General features: G+C 40.9%; 2 protein-coding genes across 2 annotated transcripts in view; one reads left to right on the top strand and one right to left on the bottom strand.

Annotated features, from left to right (window-relative positions):
* Positions 1-28: 28 nt before the first annotated feature.
* Positions 29-11052, bottom strand: rp2 (RP2 activator of ARL3 GTPase). Its single transcript, XM_049588515.1, has 5 exons — positions 10753-11052; positions 7315-7983; positions 5229-5343; positions 2976-3061; positions 29-2866 (listed from the first exon to the last, which is right to left on the bottom strand). Exons 1-5 carry the CDS (start codon positions 10915-10917, stop codon positions 2783-2785), a joined length of 1119 nt encoding a protein of 372 aa, XP_049444472.1. The 5' UTR covers positions 10918-11052; the 3' UTR covers positions 29-2782.
* Positions 11053-15561: 4509 nt separating this feature from the next.
* Positions 15562-21972, top strand: part of slc9a7 (solute carrier family 9 member 7) — a 41039-nt gene continuing 34628 nt past the window's right edge. Inside the window, exons 1-3 of the mRNA XM_049587132.1 lie at positions 15562-16193; positions 20882-21084; positions 21169-21246. Coding sequence (XP_049443089.1) covers positions 15914-16193; positions 20882-21084; positions 21169-21246 — 561 coding nt within the window. The 5' untranslated portion in view covers positions 15562-15913. The remainder of the gene's footprint in view (positions 16194-20881; positions 21085-21168; positions 21247-21972) is intronic.

Genomic DNA, 21972 nt, shown 5'->3' with positions numbered 1-21972 from the left:
TGAACAACAAAACAGACAGTCACCAGTGTGATTTCAGATATTCTACAGCTTTTAATGTGTTTCTGTCATTTAAAAAAGACAAGGTGTCATTTTAAGTGTAGAAACAACAGATTACAGACAAATGTGCATTCATAAAGACAAACTGCTCTACAAAAACTGTGTGCTCAAGTACAAAAGGTTTACAAATACAAAAGTACATCGCAAGAAGTCCCTATGTATGGTTTTCTTAAAGGCAGCTGTACAAACCAGTCTGATATATCAGGCTAAAGTTAGCTTCAAAGGGACAGTTCACCCCCAAAATCAAAGATACAGTTTTTTCCTTGTACTTGTAGTGTTATTTATCTTCTCTCAAAGATGCTCAAAGTGCCTTTGCCTTTACATTTGACAAATTCCACTGCCATGTCTTTTTCCATAAAGTATGACCTGGTTACTTGGGACAATCTACATACCTTGTTGTGAGCAGTTTCATGTAGGAACTATTTTCTTTCTACCACACCCACCAACTGTATCACCGTGCAGAAGGAAGTGTACATCTCCTCATGGAGAACCTTGTGCTCATGACAGTGCGAGATGTAAAAATTAATGGCGTCCTCCTCGGTTGAGCTGTAATGTTAGCTAGCTCAGTGGTGCTAGGTGAGCTAGCAGTAGATGCATCCTTCCTTCTGCGCAGTGATACAGTTGGCAGGTGTAGCTCAGTAGAAAGACAATAGTTCCTATATGAAACTGCTCACAACAAGGTCTGTGGATTATCTTGAGTAACCAGGTCATGACTATTGGAAAGAGACATCGCTGTTGTTTTCAAATGTATTTTTTTGGCGCTTTGAGCACCACAAACTGAGTGCCATCTAGTTCCATTATATTGGAGAGAAGGCAGGCATCGCTATGGCTGATATCTCCAACACTCGGCAAATCACACCACAACAATCTAGATTAATAAAAAGCACTACAGGTTAAAGGAAAATATGTACTTTTAATTTGTGGTTGAAGTGTCCCTTTAACTAAAAGTGCTGCGTGTACGCATCTTATTATCACTGATTAATTAATAATTGATAGGTCCCAACACAGACTGAGTGAAGTCGAGCGGTTAGCCATTGACTGGGAACAATCGATACCAAACCAAATGATAAAAGTGCTGTTTTAACTAGGTGGAAGTCAAATAGCTGAAGTGAAAACTGCTAACTGTGACTCACTGAGGAAGACAGCACAGTGTTAAGAAAAACCCATGATTCACTCTGCTACAGAGAAACGCTGCAGTGAGTCATTTTTTTTTCCATTCGAAAAATGAAACTAGTCTCAATATTTAGGCAACGTGCTTCTATAGCAACACCTAGGGAAAGTGATTCACTAATGTGACGAGTGATCGAGAGATGTTCGGTACTTTCTACCAGATTAACACGCACATACAAAAAAACCCCAAGCAGTCAGACGAGTATTTATATTTACAGCTTGTTCAAAAAATTCAAATAGCTCAAGAATTTAGGGAACTCTATGAAAAAAAGAAGTTGATCAGGTTACAGAGGGGAAACAAGGACAACCTTAAAACCAAGTGGGTTTGATGATCATTACAGACCGGGACTGCTACTAAAGATTATCAGTTTATCTGCCCATTATTGTCTCGATTAATCATTTGTCAATAAAATGTTAGAAAATAGTGAAGCATGCCACCAAGGTGACCTCCTTAAATATCGGACCAACAGTCCAAAATCCCAAAACTATTCAGTTTATTATCACTTACGACAAAGAAAAGCATCAAATTCTCACATTTATGAAGCACAAAGCAGAAAATGTTTGGCTTTTTTGCTTAAAAAAAGTGCTTAAACTTTTATTCAATTACCAAAAAAGTTGCCAATTAATTTTATTGACTGACTAATCGATTAATCACTGCAGTTCTAAAATAGACTGTTTTTATCTACATCTGCTCAAGTTTGTCTCCCTATAACCAGTACGACTGTAACATGCTGTTTTCCCAACAGCACAGGTGTTAAAAGCATCACAAGAAAATAAAGTCACATATAATTTTTTACTAAAAATGATGATAAAGAACATTAATTTGTGTCTATACAAAAACATTCAGTATAAAACAAATATTACAAAATAAAAATGATGGTCACATGAGTTGCCTACATCAAAAACCCAGCAATTTTACAAGTGTTCACACGATTCAGTGGAAACACACTGATTCATCTGCACCAACAGCAAAACACAAACGTTCACAACTTTGGCCTAACAGATATCAGTAAAGATGTACTTATCATCTACACAGCATGTCTCAAATATACACATTTCAAAACACATCCTTTATCTAATCCACATACACAAATAAATCCTTGTAAGAAATAAAAATATGATTTAATATGTATAAAATATTTTCCCTCAGGCATTCGTGTGCTGTTGGTTTTCCCACAGCAGCAGCGGTTTCAGACAGTAAAGAAAAACAAAGCTTTAAATTAAGATGAATTACATTTACAGCAAAGAGCTACATTCACAATCGATAGAAAGCAACAGAATACATTCATAGAAATATAAATATTCACAGCACTCTCAGCAACTAATGGGTATTAAGTGGTTTACAGCTGATGTTGGTGGATGATGGGGAGATGAATTGATTTATCCCAGGCTTTGTCAAACACAGTCCTTAATATTTTTCATTGCTATCCAATTTTTAGGACAAAAACAGGCAATAATCAAACTCTACTCATACTCAACCCGAGCTGGACGGCAGGGGGGGGTTAGAAGATCAGATTAAATGTCTGACGAGCACTTGGTTTGGATAATTAATTGTTCACAAGCCCATCTGCATGTCAGCGAAGTTGAAGAAGTTGTCCACGTCTCGAGAGGACGTATTTTTGTTGTCAGAGACAAAAAGCTGTGGGGGAAGAAAAGATGTTTTGAGTTTGATTTTTTTGTTGTTACAAAAGGAGAACTGATGTTTATAAAACTAGAAAAGACACATGGCACAACTACAGTACAATTACCTTGGTCCCGCTGAACACTTCATTAGCGATGTTCTTGCAGGCCTCCACGACGCCATCACCGTTCAGCTCCAGGGCGATGACAGGACCTTTGGTAGTGAGACAGAAGAGTCACTAACAGTCCAAATTAGTGATTTCAACACATATTCAACGACTGTACAACTCCACAGCTACATTTACACTACAGCTAAATACATTATTCATTCATTTTTCATCGCCCTTTATCCTGTTGGAGGTTGCGGGGGGGCTGGAGTCTATCCCAGCTGACACTGGGTGAGAGGTGGGGTACATCCTGGACAGGTCACCAGACTATCACAGGGCTGACACATAGAGACAGACAACCATTCATACTCACATTCACAATTCACATTTAGAGACACCAATTATCCTAGACAGCATGTCTTTCGATTGTGAGGGGAAGGATTTGAACCCCCCACCACAGGGTTTGAGCCAGGAGCCCTCTTGCTGTGAGGCAACAATGCTAATCATCACTGCATCATCATGTGCCATCCTGCTTAATACAGGTGTCGCTAAATCCCCCAAATCCTGTTACTTTAATTAGGGCTGTACTAAATAGTTCGACGCCTCATTCATTCGAATCGACATTCAAATTCGACATTTGAATGCTGCACAGCAGCTGGGCGCATGTGCACAAACCTTATTTCCACTCCCACAGTTGGCAGTAGATAGATGTGTAAACACTCTCAAACATATATTTCCATGTTGATACTCGTGCCCTTCCAACATTCATAGGCATGACATGTCACAGCCGGAAAATCACAGGTGTAATTAATGAAATTAATGATGGCTGAATTCCATTTATCTGCTTTGATTTCAGGAGCCTTTCATCATGCATGCATGCTGGTTCATTGTCACTCTCACTGGAGCACTTGAATAGCAAAGAGCCATCGTTAGTGTAATTAGTGACACCTGTGCTTTATCTACCACAACAAGTCAAAATGTTAACTGTAAGAAAGGTCTATTAGGCCTATTGCAATTTCACTGTCTGTGTTGCATCGTAAGGTTCTTCAGTGGTGCCAGAGCAGCTGTCTCAGGGCATGGCTGTGGATGTTTGTAGCATCTGTGCCGTTAATTCATCACATTTCTGTGAACCATCATCGAGGTAAAATCTAAATTATCATTATTATTAAACGTCAGAAGGATCAAAAATGATTTATTCGTTTAGCACTCATGTTGAAACTGATTTAACGAAGTACACAAAAGATTCAGGATAAAATTTAACGATCACTAACAGGGAAATGACTGTAAAAAAATCCATTGTTGCGGGTGTGTAGGATTGTTTCAGACTCGTTGTGTGGCCCAAACATTTCCAATAACTTCAGAGCTAATAATGTCCAACAGTCTAAATTTATTGTAAAAAACATAGATGTAATCATTTTCAAAATTCACTACATGTTTTTATCTCATAAAAAATTTTGCTTTAATCCACATTTGTCATTTAGTCTTTCAAAAACCAAAATTTTTACAATGGTCAAAATACTGTTTGCTCTCCCTCTTGCTGCACACAAAGGCAGGCAGGACGGTCCAGCACCAAACTAACGGCACCCTAAATTACATTTATCTATTTAAGAAAACTGATTTGATTGTTAATTTTAATTTGAAGAATCACTTTATTCAAATGTAGCATGTAGTGTGAGGATTTTTTAGGGTTATGACTTCATAAAATATGATGAAAGACATTCAAAGCATCACTTGAAAACCTCAACAGATAATCTGAATGTAATAAAAAGACATTCGGTGCAGCTCTAACGTCAGCACACAATTTGGTTATGAAACAGTAACTGCATTCCAGCATTCACTACCAAATCTGAGTGCTTATTTAGATGGAACTAACACCACATTGGCGTCATGTCATAATCAAAATCTTTTGTGCATGTTGACCAAGTCATTATTTAACAGAAACAGCAAACTGCAGTCTGAGAGGGAGTGAGGCTGTCTTTAAGAGTTTGGGTGGAAGAAAGAATCCAAGTTTCTGATACATTTGCTTAAAAAAAACTATTATTAATAGTATTATTCATGGAAATTGGAAGTTTGTAAACTGACCTCCTGCCAGTTTTGACATTTTAAGACAGACAGTGCTTGTTTGACTCTGCTTCAGTTTGTACAACACAACCTGATACTCATTAAAAGCAAAAATACGAACCAGCTGTAGCTAAAGATTATGAGTTGTGCGATGAGATCCAACATATCTAGCTGACTAGCAGCAGTTGTAACAGAAAAACAAAAGGAAATTACCTTTGGTGATCCACTCTACGAGATCCTCTGCATTGTTCTGAAACACCCTCTTCACATCTTCAGGTTTCATTGAGACTTCCTTCGTCTGAATCAGCACAAAACCTTTAGCAGTCGCCTGTGCAAACAAGACAGACAAAAAGTTATATAATAAAAATCCTAGGTTTGCAGTGAACCTCCACGTATACTCACACACACACAGAGGAGATAAACTGCAACAAGCTGTCTTTACCGTCCCACATGTGGATCCAGTCTCATGCTTTTGTGATGGAGTAATGCATATTTTGGCAACACCACAAACATCATTGGAATGTTTAAGTAGCAACACAGCCAGCTTAGCATGCCGGCTTAGCGTTTCAGATGCAGCTTTCTACAAGTTTACAGTCAGCTAAACAAAAGAACTTTGTGTGTGTGTTAGCTCCGCCATCCCTTACACAATTTATTCTCACAGTTAATGGTGAAATAAGACAAACAAGATCATCATCAAGAGGAGACTGTTGCAACAAACACGGCTCAACAGAATTAGCCTTTTCAAAAACAGTGGAATGCTCTCCCTACAAATGTTAGAGACTGTATTAGTTTCACTCGGTTCAAAACTAGTTAAAAGACAGACAGTCTTGTTGTCATTTAAGATATACTAAGGATTTTCCTAAAAAAGTGTATTGACTCATAGAGAAGTAATCCCCTCCCTTTGCCTCTGCCTGTATTTTCTTAGTTTCTTCTTGTTTTCTGTGCTTGAGAGGCTTTTGGGTGTGTACCCCACAGCCCTCAGGTGAGGTCAGAGCTTTATATAAAAAGGTATTGACCAGGTGCCAGACCATAAGCAGCAGGCACACAAGAGACCCTATTCCAGAAAAATGCAAGTGTAGTGAGGTGAAACGCCCAACAAGAGTGAATCTGGGATTGACTTTACTGACAATTTTGCTGGTGAGCATGTTTCCAAACAGTAACAGACAGTCCTGCTTAGTACACTTCTAAACTCCAAGTAGGGCTACAACTATTTTTGTCATTTTTGATTATTTTCTTGATTAATTGATTACTTGTTTGTTATATACAGTGTAAGAATATGGTGATAAATATCAATCAGTGTTTTCCAGAGCCCAGGATACTCAGTTTACTGTCATAGAAGAGTAAAGAAACCATATCATATTCACATTTAAGAGGCTGAAATCAGAGAATTTCTACACTTGTTGCTTGTTTTTTGGGCGATTCAAGATATTAAAAGTGTGGTGAATGACTTCAGTATGATGAGCAGCTTAGTTCAGCTCCGTAAATGAGAAGAGAAATGGAAACAAGGAAAGCAAACAGACGACTAAAGTCAAGATGGCATTAGATCAAAACAAACTTGCGACATTAGTTGTGCGTATTTTTTTAGCCATTGAGCTCTTCAGAAGAATTGGTTTGTAATTGCTTGTGTTATCATTGTCTAGTGCACAGTAACTATAATTTCTTCTTTCAACACTGGGTTGGGTTGGTAATGTGCTGCTGGTGTCTGTATTTGAATGATGAATACAGACTACCTGCTGCTGCGAAGAGTTATTTCCTCTCACGCAGGTGTATGTGCTAACTGGCTGCTGGCTGCAGCGTATTCAGGTGCAAGGTTGTGGCCGAGACATAGGCGACGTGAGGCGATGCAACAGTCGGCCTTCATCGGCACTAGTTCTTTGATGTCAGTATGTGTCTGTGCTTTGAGACATGTTATCTTTAACCTACCTTTGTGTATATCAATAATGTAAACTCCAGTTGTTTAATTTGGCTGATAAGCAGCTTCAGATGGCTCTACTTATTTTTCAGTCTTACGTTTACCTTCATTTAGGATTCTTTGATATACTTCTGTTCCTTCGTATAAAATGGTGCAGGCTGTGATCGTTAACATGGTTTTGCTTTTCTTTCATTTCAGTCTGCAGCCTTTTAAACCCCAGTTAAAGCATGGCTGACTGCACCTTAACCTTATCAGTGAGTAAACTCTGACACACCAACATTTTCCATTTACATACTAAAAAAGACTTCCTCCTTTTTTTTAGCACTTCATGACTAATAGTGTTAAAGTGAAACCTGTTGACACTCAGGTCCTTTTTGTTCTTCTCACCTCATCGATCAGTTTGCGGGCGTTTGCAGTGGTGTACTCTCCAGCGAAGAAAACAAAGAGGCAGGACTCTTCACTGTCCTTACGCCTCCCTCCCTTAGTCAAAGGCACAATGCTGCGCTCAGGGTCAGTGGAGATTCGAATTGACTTGAACTCAGACTCGGTGTCTGGGAGCGGCACAAAATCAAGAACCGCTGAAGCCTCTGGCAACAAGCTCCAGTTGTTCTCCCCAGACACCGGCGTGAAGTCGTGGATGTTGCTCCAGTTGTTGTTGAATATGCTGAGCCCGGCGTCCTTGAAGTGGAAGGCCAGCTCGGGGTAGTAGTACTGAAAGCAGCCGAACTTCATACCCGTCGACGACTCGATGATGGGCTGAGTGGCGCAGCACAAGAACACATCCATCTTTTTACAGTCTCGTGTGCGGAACTGCTGACAGGCCACCACGCACTTGATGTCTTTACAGTCTCTGAAAAACACGCTGCCCTTGATAGGTCCTAGAAAAATGCGGCAATTGACACAGTCATCGATGGTGATTGTCGCTGAGTGGTCGAACACGTAGATATTGCAGTTCTCACACTCTTGGATGACAAACTGTTGCCCGTTCAGTTTGCCAGGCAGACGGCCCACCGTGACATCTTTGAGCCCCGTCAGCATGTAGTCTTTAGGATCAACCTGAGCAAAGCAAAAGGTGACAGGATGAGTATTCAAACAATATTTGGAGAGTTGTTTCAAATTACCTTTTTTAAACCACACCAGAATCGGATTTATTTCTACCTCCATCATCCAATAACAATGCTGATATTTTTGTAAGACTCATAAGAACACATTAACCTCTTCCACTTCACTAGGACATCAGCGTCCTCAGCTGACATTTCTGTCTGTTTGAGGCTGCAGCAGGCGACATTTTTAAACTCTAGTGAAGATACTGGTATTATATTAAACTAGAAAACCTAAGAATTTAGTTTAGATTTAGTGGCAGAAATGGAATATAATATAAGTGTGTTTTCTTTAGAGTATAATCACCTGAAATTATGAATCTTTTTTGTTACCTTAGAATGAGCCTTTAAAGATACATAGGGAGCAGGTCCACATCCATAGAGACTGCCATGTCTGACCGCCATGTTTCTACAGTAGCCCAGAACAGACAAACCAAATGCTAGCTCTAGAAAGGGCCATTCGCGGTTTCCATAATTTCCCTTTGGCCACCATAAGCAACCCCTCTGTGACAAGAGCGTCTGAAAAACGCTGATTTTTTTTTATTAATGTGAAACTGCTTTATTTAGTGTTTTTACCTGTTTAAACCCCAGGTGCATTTGTTTTAGAGAGGAAGAGACCTCTGTGGACAATTTAGTTCCTATTAAAAACCTCTGGGGCATCTGGATCTTATCAGGAAAAAAAGGTGAGCGCACTTAACAGGCGCTGGGCTAATGGCCAGTCTCTGACGTGCCAAACAATGTCAGAAAAACACTGATTTGTTATGTGAAACTGCTTTATTCAGTGTTTTTACAAGTTTTAATCACCTGGTCCATTTGTGTTGAAGAGGAGCAGACCTTTGTGGATAACTCGGCTTTCGCTAAAAGACAACTGAAGGAATTATAACCAGAAGGAGTTTCAGCTGGTTGCAATCTGAAATGATCACCACTAGATGCCAATAAATCCCCCTAAATCATACACACTGTTCCTTTTAACTCATGCTCCAAAGTCGGGCTAAATTTTGGCGAGGGAAAAACTGGCATAGCCATTTTCACAGGGGTGCCTTGATCTCTCAACTCAAGACATCTGAATGACAATAGTTCTACAGCAACTCATGAATCTCCCCTTTACAGACATGCCCACTTGATGCTAGTCCCATGCAGTTTTTCACGTGCAGTACAAATTTGTTATTTTCACCTATAGTGTTTGAATATGTCTGCACACCGGGGTCCCTAAACAGTCTTGGAATTGCATAAATTGGGTATGACTGGAAAGCTGAGACTCTTGTAGATTCAGTGAGCCCTATGATATTCATGTGTGACACCATTTTGTTGTAGGGAGAGCAATTTTTTTAAATTTGACCTTGTGGTATAAAATGACCTACTGTGGCCTCTAGGATAATCAAAAGTTTACAGCAACAAACTAGAGACCTCGGGCTTTCAGAGGGTGAATGGTTTACAATATGGAGTTTCTTATCAGTTTCCAGAACAGATATTCTCACCATCCAATCACTGAAAAATGTAATTCTTACAAACACCTCCGAATGTCAAAAGTTTTTGATACCAGATCACACGTTTCTCTGTAGTGTCTTGGTGTCTTAATGTTGTATTCTGGTGGAGTATTAGACCATTTTATAAATTCTGGAGTGGTAAAAAATGCTTAAATTCAACAACAAATCTGAGTAACAAATGAGATCAACCCAAAAATTACTTCAACGACTTACGAGACATAAACAGGCATGGGAATGGCCAAGACACATGGTTTACATATTTATGTCTGGAAAAACTAGAAAAACAAATCATCTTCACATTCCCAGCTTTCAGATGATGTATGTTGACCTGCTATCTACCGCTAAAGACCCCCAGCCCTCCTTAAAAATGACAAAATTGAGTCTGTGTTAGGGAGGGGTGGAGGTAAAGCTTGTTAGCCATGATTATGCCAGTCGTGTGTGGTATCTATTTTGTTTCGTATTTCACTCATATCAAACTTGTTTGGCTTTTTCTGCACGAGTGTAATCTAACAACCCACCACTTCAGGTAGTGTACTAACTTATTTTCAGCCTGATATTGCACGGTGTGGTGTGTTATTCGGTAGACCACAGTTTAGGTGCAACATCCCATGAGTCAAAACGGAAGTTGAACCACCGCTGAGTGAGTTAACGCCTGTAATGTCTGAACAAGTGCTGGTCAGCTGCGGAACAGTGAACAGTGTTGTAATCCGATAATGAGATAACGCAGGATACATGCAGTGAGAGGCTCTGAGCCTAAAACTCAGGAGAGTTGTAACCATATAATGAGCGTTACATGCATCCTGTGCCTGGTTGAGTAACAGTTAATATGTAGGGCTGCATATTTTGGGACTGGGTGTCGTGATAAAACGCTGCTGCGCAATCTCAGCACGTAAGCAGTGTTAGTTTACCTCAGGAAATCAGATTAGAAATGCAGATATCTACATAAGGAAGCGGTACTGTTGGTACGACAGGGTCACTAACACTTGTAGACACATTATAAGAGGTAGCTAAACGTTTATGTTTTTGTTACACACACTATGGATATTTTAATTCATGCATTTAAGGTGTAAAAGTAGCTAACAGCCCCTCCTGGAAATGTGCTGTAGCTATCTGGAAGCGATTTAAAACACAAGTTAAACGATGTTAAACGGGAGAGCACACTAAGTTTTGTTGGTGAAGACTCCCATTTATCATAAGGTATGAGTTTATTTTATGTTATGACTTTATTTTGCGTTTACCTTTTCTCTCTTATCCCAGCTGTACTGCTTCGGTGCCTCGTCCGTGTTGTTGCCAAGGGGAACCGCGTTGCCTGTCGTCGCAGTTTCGACAGTCGTTGTTGTCGGTGTACGCTCATCTTTTTCAGCCGACTTCCTTTTGGATTTCTTCGAGAAGAAGCACCCCATGTTGGTCTCTCAATGGCGGCCAGGAAAGACCAGTTCTTCTAACCGTGATGTAGCTGGGAGAACACGAAGAAATGTGAGGTTCAGGGGCTTACGAGCACTTGAGTTGACAAGAATTTTTTTCTTTGGCTTCCTGTTTCCCAGCCTCATTTCGTAACCAATGGGTGTCAGGGTAGTCCTCACAACAGCCAATCACAGCCTCGGATAGAGTGACGGACTCACGTAGAGGAGGTGTGTACTCATGAGGCGTTCAGGTACAAGTGGGGCATTCCTGATATGCAGCATCATTTCGGCATGACTTCTGGAAACATGATAGATTTTTCACTTTCTTTTGGATTTATATAAAAATAGGGACGTATTTAATTGTCAGAAAACTCAAACAATATTTTTTATAAGTTGATTAGTTTATATTTGATTTCAATCTGGTTTGATTTCACCCATTGTTGCTTCTCAGGAATGGGAACAAACACACATAGATGCAAAAACTTGACAACATTTAACCAATCAACCAAACAAGAAGAAATTTAATCTTTCCTTATACTATACTACACTATATTATACTTCACCGTTCAGCCAAAACATTCAAACCACTGACAGGTGAAGTGATTAACTTTGATATTTTGTTCCAATGCATTGTTCTGCTGGGAAACCTTTGGTTCTGGCATTCATGTGGATACCACCTGACATGTTCCACCCACTCAAACACTGTTGCAGACCAAGTACCCCCCCTCATGGCAACAGTACTCCCCAGTGGCAGTGGCCCCCCAGCAGGATAATGCGCCATGCCACACTGCAAACATAAATTAAGTTTAAGTTTTAAGTTTATTTACTTTATTAATCCCCCTGAGGAGAAATTCAATGTTTTCACTCTTGCTTGTCAGTTACACACAGGTCCGAAAGACACACACATGCACAAACAGGACCTAATCATGCACAAAGTGGAGAGATGTCAGAGTGAGGGGGCTCAAAGTATCAGCCTGGCCTCCAAATTCCCCAGATCCCAATCTGAATGAGCATCTGTGGCACGTGCCATTAACCCACCTCACAACCCACTGGACTAAATGGATCTGCCACCAACGCACTGGTGCCAGACACTGCAGGACACTCCCAGAGATCCTGTGTCCATGCCTCCACAGGTCAGAGCCAAGTCTGATCCAAGGAGGCCCCACCTTGGATTAGGGTACATCTGGGGTACTGGCACATCACAGGAATCCTTGAGCAGATTGGGACCTGGGAAATTTAGAAGCCAGGTCGACACCTTGAGCTTTGTGTCACGCTCCACAGGCCATTTCTAAACAGTGCAACTGCCATTGGGGAGTACTGTTGCCATGAGTACTCAAACACTATTACAGACCAAGTGCCCCCCCTCATGGCTTTCAATTTCCCTGTATATTGCACTGAGGTATATCAAATCAAACAATTACATAAAAGAATACAATAACCGATGACAATGCATGATAATAACAATAATAACAGTCAAATAAGACATATAAAATAAACAGTGTGATCAAATTAATAAAAGGCTTTTTGAACAGAGAAGTTTTAAGAAGTGATTTAAAAGATGTCACTGATTCAACAAACCTCAGATCCTCAGGCAGGAAATCCAGAGCTGAGGGGCTGCAAGAGCCCTCTACATCAAATATGTTTTTACTTTATATAGTTCTTGTAGAAATAGATTACTTCACCCCCAACACCCAAGAAATTATAAAATGTATATTTAAATATATATAAAAAAATGTTCTAATGTGCCGTAGTCTGTGTTTATGTGATTAAGGAAGACCTTGATCTACAATTTAAGCAAATATTTGATGCATTTTAAAGAAAATATGAGGAAATAACTCACAGAAATGTTGCGGCATAACAAGAACGACCCAAGTACAGAACAGATTTTATTTTAAACATATTTTAATGCATTTTTATTGTACATAAAATAAAAAACGCAGACATACAAGATTTGCGAGTTCAAATACTCTACCACAGAAATATTCTCAGGAAATTGCCTTAACTGTTTACTTACTTCACCGTCACTTAACATTTGTTTACACTGTCTGTATTTATATTTACACCACTTGTATTGACGTTATTCTTTGACTGCACGACATGTTTGTCATTGTAGAATATGTTTGTACAGTGGAACTTGTTCTGTACCTGTTTTTGTATCTTGTTGCACCGTATGCGCCACAGATCATAAAATAATGTGCTCTTAAATTTGACCTCATCCCTTGCATCAACGGTCATGGAGGAGTGTCACCCAGGTCTAAGATGAAAACTATTAATTACCAGACTACCCTGAACGCACCGTCATCTACACATTGGACACACCTCTCTGGGTGTTGTCTGTCTTTGCCACAAAAAAAAGCTGCTTATACAAACTTACCAGCTCCATTAAAATGTCTTATATAAAATAATAATATCATGGGATTTAATAAATGTACTGTAAAGAGTGCTGAAGCAAATAATGTAATACATGCAAGTGTGTGTTGTTTTACACACCAGCCTGGTTATATATTTGCAAGTTTTCTTGAGTGTGGGCTTATATAGTTAAGAAGTACACAGTCAAGCACAACAAACCACACGTAACTCATGTCCAATCAGACATCAGATTAGCCCGCAACTTAAGCCACTAGGCCACTCTAATAATAGGTAATCCCCCATCATGCTTCTGTGAGAGATGCTCTGAAGCCTGACCTTTCTCTACATCCCTTTTTCATTTTGTGTAACCACATGACCGTTAAGTGACTGATGTACTGTTGAATACAAATGACTAATGCTGCAGAACTGCTGCTACTAATGGGGCAGGTGGTGTATGGTAAAGGGTTAATGAGTGTTAAATTTCATTCAGTGTAATGCGTAAGAGTAAACAGCCCACTAATAGAATTCAGATGTAAAATCCCTGTTAACTTATCTTGAAGTTGGCATTTCACCAGACTTCCTTTAACCCTTAAACAGGTGGTTGTGTCAAAGTGATGACAAATCATGTGATTTCCAAATGCTTCTATTGCATCAGATTCATCCTCCTCATTCATCCAGCCTTTCTTACTCACAGCAGCACTGACTGCGGTGGACCTCACTGGGAAAATATATGGCTGTGGAGCAGTCCATTAAATCAGTGTGAAACCACCAACACTTGGTGCAGCACATGATGGCACAGGGCATGACTGGATTAGCCTGTTAGAGGCCCCTGTGCTGTTGACTGTCCCAGATTTGATCCACTGATGACATAAAAATATTGATTAGTGTCGCTTTAAAGGGATAGTGCAGATTTTTTGAAGTGGGGTCGTTTGAGGTACTTATCCATAGTGTATTACATAAAGTGCCCGCAGTTTGGAGAAGCAGGCAGGAGTCCAACACGGAAGCTAAGCAATGTACCACCATGGATGGGGGAAGTGGCAAACTGTGTTTTAGCCACCTACAAAAAAGCTATTAACAGCTTCAGTTCCCCATATATGCTCTCCACAAAGCCACCAGACTCCATTGACAAACACAGTAATTTAAGCATGCTGAACACAGGAGCTGCTGCCTTGATCACTTAATTTGGTCATGTTATTGTGTGACTTAAGTGAATCCGAAATGAATCCTTTTATACACCAAAGTCACACAATAACACAAACACCCTAACTGATCAATGCAGCAGTAGACCAGCAGCTCCTGTGTACGGCGATGTTAAATCACTGTTTTTCTCAATGGAGTCTGGCTTTGAAGAGAGTGATATAACAGCACGGTAAAGCAGTGAAAATATTTTATTTAATTCTTTATAGATGGCGTAAATGTGTTTTGTTGATACCCCAATCACAGCAGTATACATTGCGTAGCTTCGGTGGCAATACTCCTGCCTCCTTCTCCAAACTGAGTGACATCTACTGTAGCTTATACACCGACTATGGATACGTATGTAACAGGGTCAACTATACAACTATACATTTGTAATATTAAGTATTATAATTACACAAAATTTCTTTCAGTTATTACCCGACACGCTTTGGCCTTCATAGTCAATATGTTGAATGTTTGATATTCAGTTTCTGTATCCCTATGTTCACCTTTGGGGGTACCTCACCTATAGACGGGTGTCTCCCACCTTACCTCTCCCTTTTTGCTGTTGTGCTCCATGGGAGAGGTAAGCGACATTGCTCTTGTGGTAATTTCTGTGTTTAAGCACTGTTAAGCTGTTTATAAGTTAATTTTATGACAACATATTCCTGTGTCACTAGAGTTAATATGGTCATAATTGACAGAGGATTTTGTCTTTGCCTGTTGCTGTCAGGTATGTTTTCTGTGTTGTATTGTACTAAATTGAATGCAACATGGCTGCTCTTTCGCTGTTGTACTCCACGGGAGAGGGGCTAGAGTTAATATGGTTGTAACTGACAGAGGATTTTGTTTTTACCTCTTGCTGTCAGGAATAAACGGGATCCATGGCCTGGGCCTCTTCTTATCAACACCGCACAGACATCACTGGTTACATGTACCACTTTAAAAGATCTGAACTATCCCTTTAAAGTCTTACAGGATACTAAAAAAATACTGCTCTGTCTGGTCCCCTCCTGCCGCCCCCCCTCCAGCTGTGGCCCTGGTGTGATCCCACCTGTCACCCTAAGAGGCCACACTATCTGAACCGGGTACTTGAATCTTGCAGAATCCTGGACTTTTACATCCCATGTGAATTTCCTGTTTTTAAGCGGACCCAGCACTGAACTGCACATTCATCAAAATATCAGGACAATGACTCAGTAGGCTGACTCGGAGCCGACTTGGGGGCCAGGCTGAGCCTCAGTGTGATCTGGTCTCTTCCACAAGGGCAGCGCAGTCTCACTCCGGAGCGCCCTCCTCGCCTTTTTTCACCGCGCAGTGTACCTTTAAAAGGTTGAACTCGCCAGTGTACGATCTGCGAGCACTGGATTGTTTCCCCACTCGGCTCAGCTGTGTGTACCTTCCAGCAGTGACATGGCATAGAGACGCTGTGCTGTCAGCAGCAGCAGCAGCAGCAGCATCCTGCACCATGGACGCTCTCCGACAGCCGAAGCGGAGCGGAGCCTTCGCCGCGCTGGACACCATGATGCCCGTTTGGATATTACTGAGCGCGGTGTCAGGACTGAAGGCGGAGGACGGCGGAATAGAAGAACTTGCCACCGAGAAGGAGGCTGAGGAAAGTCACCGACAGGACAGCGTTAATTTGCTGACATTCATTTTACTGCTGACCTTAACGATCCTCACCATATGGCTCTTCAAGCACAGACGGGTCCGTTTCCTCCACGAAACCGGACTGGCAATGATTTACGGTGAGGATTAGAGGTTATATACACAAACACGTACACTCTCTCCTTCACCACCACCACCACCACCACTAACACCACCTTCCCGCAGGCTTTGCATGATTCAGTCTCCCTGGTGGTTGTAACAGCGGCTGCACTGAGGCGATCAGGAGATAAAGCTGGAGATACACACACATGATTTAAGTCTGAACAGATGCACCGACGCGCCTCCGCATTTCCACCAGCTCACATTGCTCCTAATTGGCTGGGCCAGTGCTAATTTCTAGAAGGTGCTGTCGGTTGCTCAGCCTCGTCTACTCTCCACCAGGCTGCTGCATGTGCAGCTTTATCCCTGACTGACTGGGAATCAGTATCCTGACATATCTGAGGGCACTTATACTCTCTGTCTGTGGTGCGAGAAACTAGATTATAGCAACCCTAATGCATATTGTTTTATCTCATGATACCATTAGGATATAAAATGACATCTTATACAGTTGTTGCTGTAGACCACATGTATAGCACCCTCCTGAAATGGCTTATAAAATGTTATGTTTAAGTGTTTGTTACAGCATCTTTTAAGCTTTCAAAGTACTCAGCAAGGCAATGAGGAAAAGAGGGCATACATGACAAAAAGATATTAAATACAGGAGCCCCGTGATACAATATTATTGTGATTTTAAACGTATTGCCATAACATTTATTACCTTTTTTCAGCTGCATATTATGACCCCAAAGGAGAACTTTGTCAACATCTGTCTTATCTAATACAGTTTTCAGCCTGTTCATCTCCCATCAATCATCTTTATAACAGCAAAATGTTTCTTGTGGACTGATAAAAGCAATTGGGTTTATTAGGCTACCAAAAGTTTAACTTGTAGTGTTAATAATTTATGTAATAAATAATGTGATACTTGGCATCTGTGTATCGATACAATATTGCCACGCTAAATATAGTGATAATATGCTGTCATGGATGGATTACTGAAGCCCAGGGGCCCAGAGTGTCAGGGCCTCCTCTGGCATTCATATCAAAATATCACTCAAATTACTGTAACATACCGACCAGGAAAAGGCTCAAAATGACAATAAAGATTTGCAAAGGAACTATGAAGATACACAAAATCACGAAAAGATGTTTAATGACTGCAAGGAGATGCAAATGTAGGAGGCCGTACACATGCCGTGTCTTTAACCGCCTGCAAATCGTGAGGTCAGACGCTGGGAGCTACTCTTGCGCCTATTTTTTGTGCCAGCTCTCAAGAGCGTGGCAGCAGGTTGCGTCTTAGGTCCCTAAGCAACCTTAATAAGCACCATATCATAGCCTATTCACCTGAAATCTTGAGTGCAGCGCTGTTTAGAAGTGTTGGGGCCTATCGTCTGTGGGACGGATGTAAATCTCTGGGTAGCCCTGCACTAACACGATCAACTTCTCCTCCATATTTATCACAAACTGATATTTAGGGAAGAAGGGAAAAATATCTGTTGCCTGTGATTGGTTGGTCCTTGTCACATGATATGCAGTGCGTGCTGCTGCATTCCAAATGTTGAATGTCATGGTTTATGTCAGGACGCAGCCATCACGCCTTGAAAAATAGGTGCTCTGGAATGCGTGCGAGCCGCTCTGGCGTTGCTCTCGCTTTGCTCTGGCTTTGCTCTGGCTCTGGTCTACACTGAAAACTATGAATTTGAGGGCGCCAAAAACACGGTATGTGTATGGCCCCTAGTTGTGGTGGTGGGGCCTTTTGCATATCTGTGCCCAGGGGCCTTTTGTCTCTTGGTCCGCCCATGTATGCTGTATTGTGTTTGTTCCCCCCCCCCCCGCCCCCCCATGAAATACACATTTTGTATGTACTCACAGTCCACATTTATCTGGCTGTTCAAAGTGCATTTATTACAAGACTACTGTCCCATATCTAACCAGCATCATAATGCATCTTTGAAAAGGCTGATAAAGCCTACAGTATCAGATACGTAAAGGTAACCAGTTCATCACAGTTGTAAACCTGTCTTCAGCTGGGTTCTGCATGTGTATCTGTGCCAGTGAGTTTATGTTTATTCCTACAGGGACATCCACATGTTCACTGAGCATTCACCGAATAGACTAAAATGCTTCACAGCCTTAGCAGAGATCAATTAACTAAATTTTCTGGCAGCAGGAGGGTGGCGGGTAGAACAAAAACAAAGTCTGTTTTTTATCATCTGACTACGTGATCAGATAACATGACCAGAGTTGGTCACCACTGCCACAATGTGTGCAGTGTAATGTCTCAAAATCGTGTCTGTATTTTTGTTTTCCACATGTCTTATCAAAATGTTTCTGGTCACTCATTGCTACAAATGTCACTTATTAACCAGAGATGTCACATGAAGAAGACAGACTTTGATTTGTTTTTTTTGACGCCTAAAATAAAACTCTTTTTGGTGGTTTTTCCAGCTTCACACGAGGGCCATGTCTTGACAGTAGGTCATGAACAAAAACTCACAGTAATGTTACAGCAGAGCTTTACTGTTTCTGTCGTTTGACTCATCATTTGGCTTATGTGCACAATGCAGTATGTGTTATAAACATTAACTAAAGGCCCAGTGTGTCAGAATATAATATAATAAGTATGTTTTCTTTACTTTATAATCACTTGAAAATAAGAATCATTGAACCATTGTGTTTTCATTACCTTAGACCAGGGGTCGGCAAGTTTTACTATCAAAAGAGCCAAAAATAATGAAAACAAAATCTGTCTGTAGCCACAAAACATATTTTGATAATGAAATTAACAGACTATTAAGTCTAAATTAGCCAATGAACATTACTAGTTTATGATTAAACTAGATTTATGATTATATGGGTCTTTAACTTTGCAGAGCTGGTGGTAAAAGCAAATGAAGCGGTCTACACACTATCAAATTCTCTGTTCTCCTCTGAAACTTTACTTTTCTGGATAGCTAGCCTAGCTAGAGAGCCACTACTCTTGAGGTTTGCCAAAATTAGGAGAAAAAGACATCAGGCCATAGACGTTTGAAGCATATTTTAGTCGACGAAATGTTTAAACTTTTTTTTTTATTTGGTGCACAGGTGCGTGATTTATTTAGGTGTACAACAATGTTAAATGAAAATTAAACGCTAAAAAAAAAAAATCTGTTATTCATTCCCATATGATTTTTTTTTCTCTTAAAGCCACAGGGTGCCATTGAAGAATGGCTAAAGAGCCACATTGCCAGGTTGGCTACCCCTGCCTTAGAATGAGCTGCTTATATCTACGTAGGGAGAGGGTCCTCGTCTACGCAGATGATTATGTTGCATTGCCATGTATCTACGATGCCATGTATCTGGCCACCGTAGTTAGCAGGCCCTCCATGATGAGCGGTGTCAGAAAAACACAGATTTTTTTAAACGTGAAACGTTTAAACGCCTTATTCAGTGTTTTTACTGGTTTAAATCACCTGGTCCATTTGTTTTGGAGAGGAAGAGGCCTCTGTGGATAATTCGGCTCCCCGTAAAAACCTCCTGAACGTTTGGATCTTAGGTTATCAGAGAAAACAGGTGAGCGTCTGTAACGAGTCGAACGGTGTCGGAGAAACACTGATTTGTAACGTCAAACTGCTTTGTCCGATATTGTTACCGGTAAAAATCACCTGATCCGTTTGTTTTGGAGAGGTAGAGACCTCCCAGTAAAACCCTCCTGGACAGAAAACACTAAAGGAAATCCTAACTGGTAGAAGTTTGAGCTGATTGCATCTGCAATCCTCACCAATCGATGCCACCAAATCTTACACACTGTTCCTTTAACATTTAAAATGAAAACCTTGAACTCCATGATTTGAGAAATATTATTATGTTGGATTCAGTGTGATATGACAAAATTTAAACCATATTGTGTCAGAGAACACTGTTTTTTTTTTATTTTGGACTATAACCAGTATAAAAGTGCTGCCAAGTGGAAACCTTGTCCCAATATTGATTTGCTGTATAAAGAGCAGACTCCACAGAAAACTCTGTTTCCAGTCACTTTGGTTATTGTGTCAATCAAAGCAATGATTCAGGTTAATATGAGTTTGTGGTGTCACTTAAAAGTGCTGCTCAATTTCCTGTTATAGTACTCCCTATTTCAAAAACTTGAAACTTCCCACAAGCTGGAAAGAACCTAAAGTTTGTGAACTGTTTTGCAAGAAATTGAGACAACAGGTGGTTTGAGTTTGAACAATTAGTGAAAGTCCCCCCTGTTTCTGTCGCAGAACTATCACTGTGTGTGTATGTCTGTATGTGTGTGTGTGTGGTCAGGCCAAAGCCAGAGTGTGATGTTCGAGGTTAACCCTCTCTGGTAGAAAGAGTGAGCACAGTGCTGGCAGCTTTGCTTTGCCATGCTTCCTGCAGATAACTCCTGTCTGATCAGAGGATTTATGTTCTCTAACTGCCTGCCTCATTCCTTTCTTCCTGGCTTTAGCTCTCCCCACAAGCTTCTGCTCACCGTCTCCCCATTTTTCTTCCTTTGCTCTGCTGCTCTCCGCATGTCACTGCCTGATCCTGGGGGCTTGAAAAGCAGAAGCACCTGCAGAATTATCCAGTGCCGAGCAATTGACTGCATGAGATTGATTTTGGTGGCATTTATTTGCAGGTTGTTTGCTCCACATTTTATCAGCCGAGGCTACACCTGTGAAAACACGTCTAAAGCAGTACATTTTCTCACAGTCATTGTTTTCTCCACTGATTTCTGCAGGTTTGCTGGTAGGTGTGATTCTGCGGTACGGCATCCCTGCCACCAGCTACCACAACAAGACACCCCCGAGCTGCTCACTGAAGGAAGGACCTGTCAGCACCCTGCTGCTTAATGTCAGCGGCAAGTTCTTTGAGTACACCCTCAAAGGGGAGATCAACTCCAGGGAGATTAACAATGTGGAGCAGAATGATATGCTGCGCAAGGTAATGATCAGGACGATGCATCAAATCCTCAGTTCAGATTTAGTGAACTGTTAATGAACTCTTTTAATTTCTCATCTTTTCCAGGTGACGTTTGACCCTGAAGTATTCTTCAACATATTGCTGCCTCCAATCATCTTCCACGCTGGGTACAGTCTGAAGAAGGTGAGGCGTGCCATGTAAAACTCAGGATTTGTATGATTAACAGTAACGTGAGATGATATTGTCGTGTGGTCCAGGTGGACATATCTGCTGCCACAAACTGCTGTCTCATTGGACCTACGGTTAGCTAAGAAAAACCCTCATTGGCCGTACTGAGAGCGCTCAGTGTTGACTGAACATAAGTGGCCCTTTTGAGGGGAAGTCCAGAGCAGATGTCTTTCGTTTCCTCTCTGGCATTGCACCGACAAATAAAAACGGCTGACGCTGACAATATGAGCAGGTTCTGCTTTCAATTGTTGTAGCGCAACAGATTTGTTGTATTCAGGGTGGCTCTGTGCTTGTCATTGTTAATCCATCAACATATTTACAGTATGTGGATTCGACTACAGCAGGTGGTGCTTTCTATGTATGAATTATGTGTTGTAGATTCCTAGCACAGGTGCTTTAGTGCCCCGATCATGAAATAACGGAGAATGAAATGTGTTTAAACAGCTGGTGACATCTAATCTATGTTCTCATTGTGAGGGCGAACCTCAGCTTTATCCAATTAGACAGTGATGGATGATATCAAGGAGGTCAGATGATTAAGGAGAGTGCCCTTGTGCTTTGCTACAGTGAAGAGCATCTTATAAGGATCTGACCTTGGGTTACAGTGAAGAGGTTGAGTTTTAATTATGTTTTTTTAGCCATGCTAACCAGTGGCATGGTGCAGGGATTGCAGTGTTGCTT

Source organism: Epinephelus fuscoguttatus, linkage group LG10 (genome assembly GCF_011397635.1).
Source record: "Epinephelus fuscoguttatus linkage group LG10, E.fuscoguttatus.final_Chr_v1".
Taxonomy (NCBI): domain Eukaryota; kingdom Metazoa; phylum Chordata; class Actinopteri; order Perciformes; family Serranidae; genus Epinephelus; species Epinephelus fuscoguttatus.
The sequence above is the reverse complement of the archived record's forward strand: the minus strand, read 5'-3'. Positions and strand labels throughout refer to the sequence as shown.

Coding starts and splice junctions, on each gene's coding strand:
- rp2 (XM_049588515.1), bottom strand. CDS start 10,917: ATGGGGTGCTTCTTCTCGAAGAAATCCAAAAGGAAGTCGGCTGAAAAA. Junction 5,344..7,314: donor CCCGCAAACTGATCGATGAG/GTGAGAAGAACA, acceptor TTGTTTGCACAG/GCGACTGCTAAAGGTTTTGT. Junction 2,867..2,975: donor AAGTGTTCAGCGGGACCAAG/GTAATTGTACTG, acceptor CTTCCCCCACAG/CTTTTTGTCTCTGACAACAA.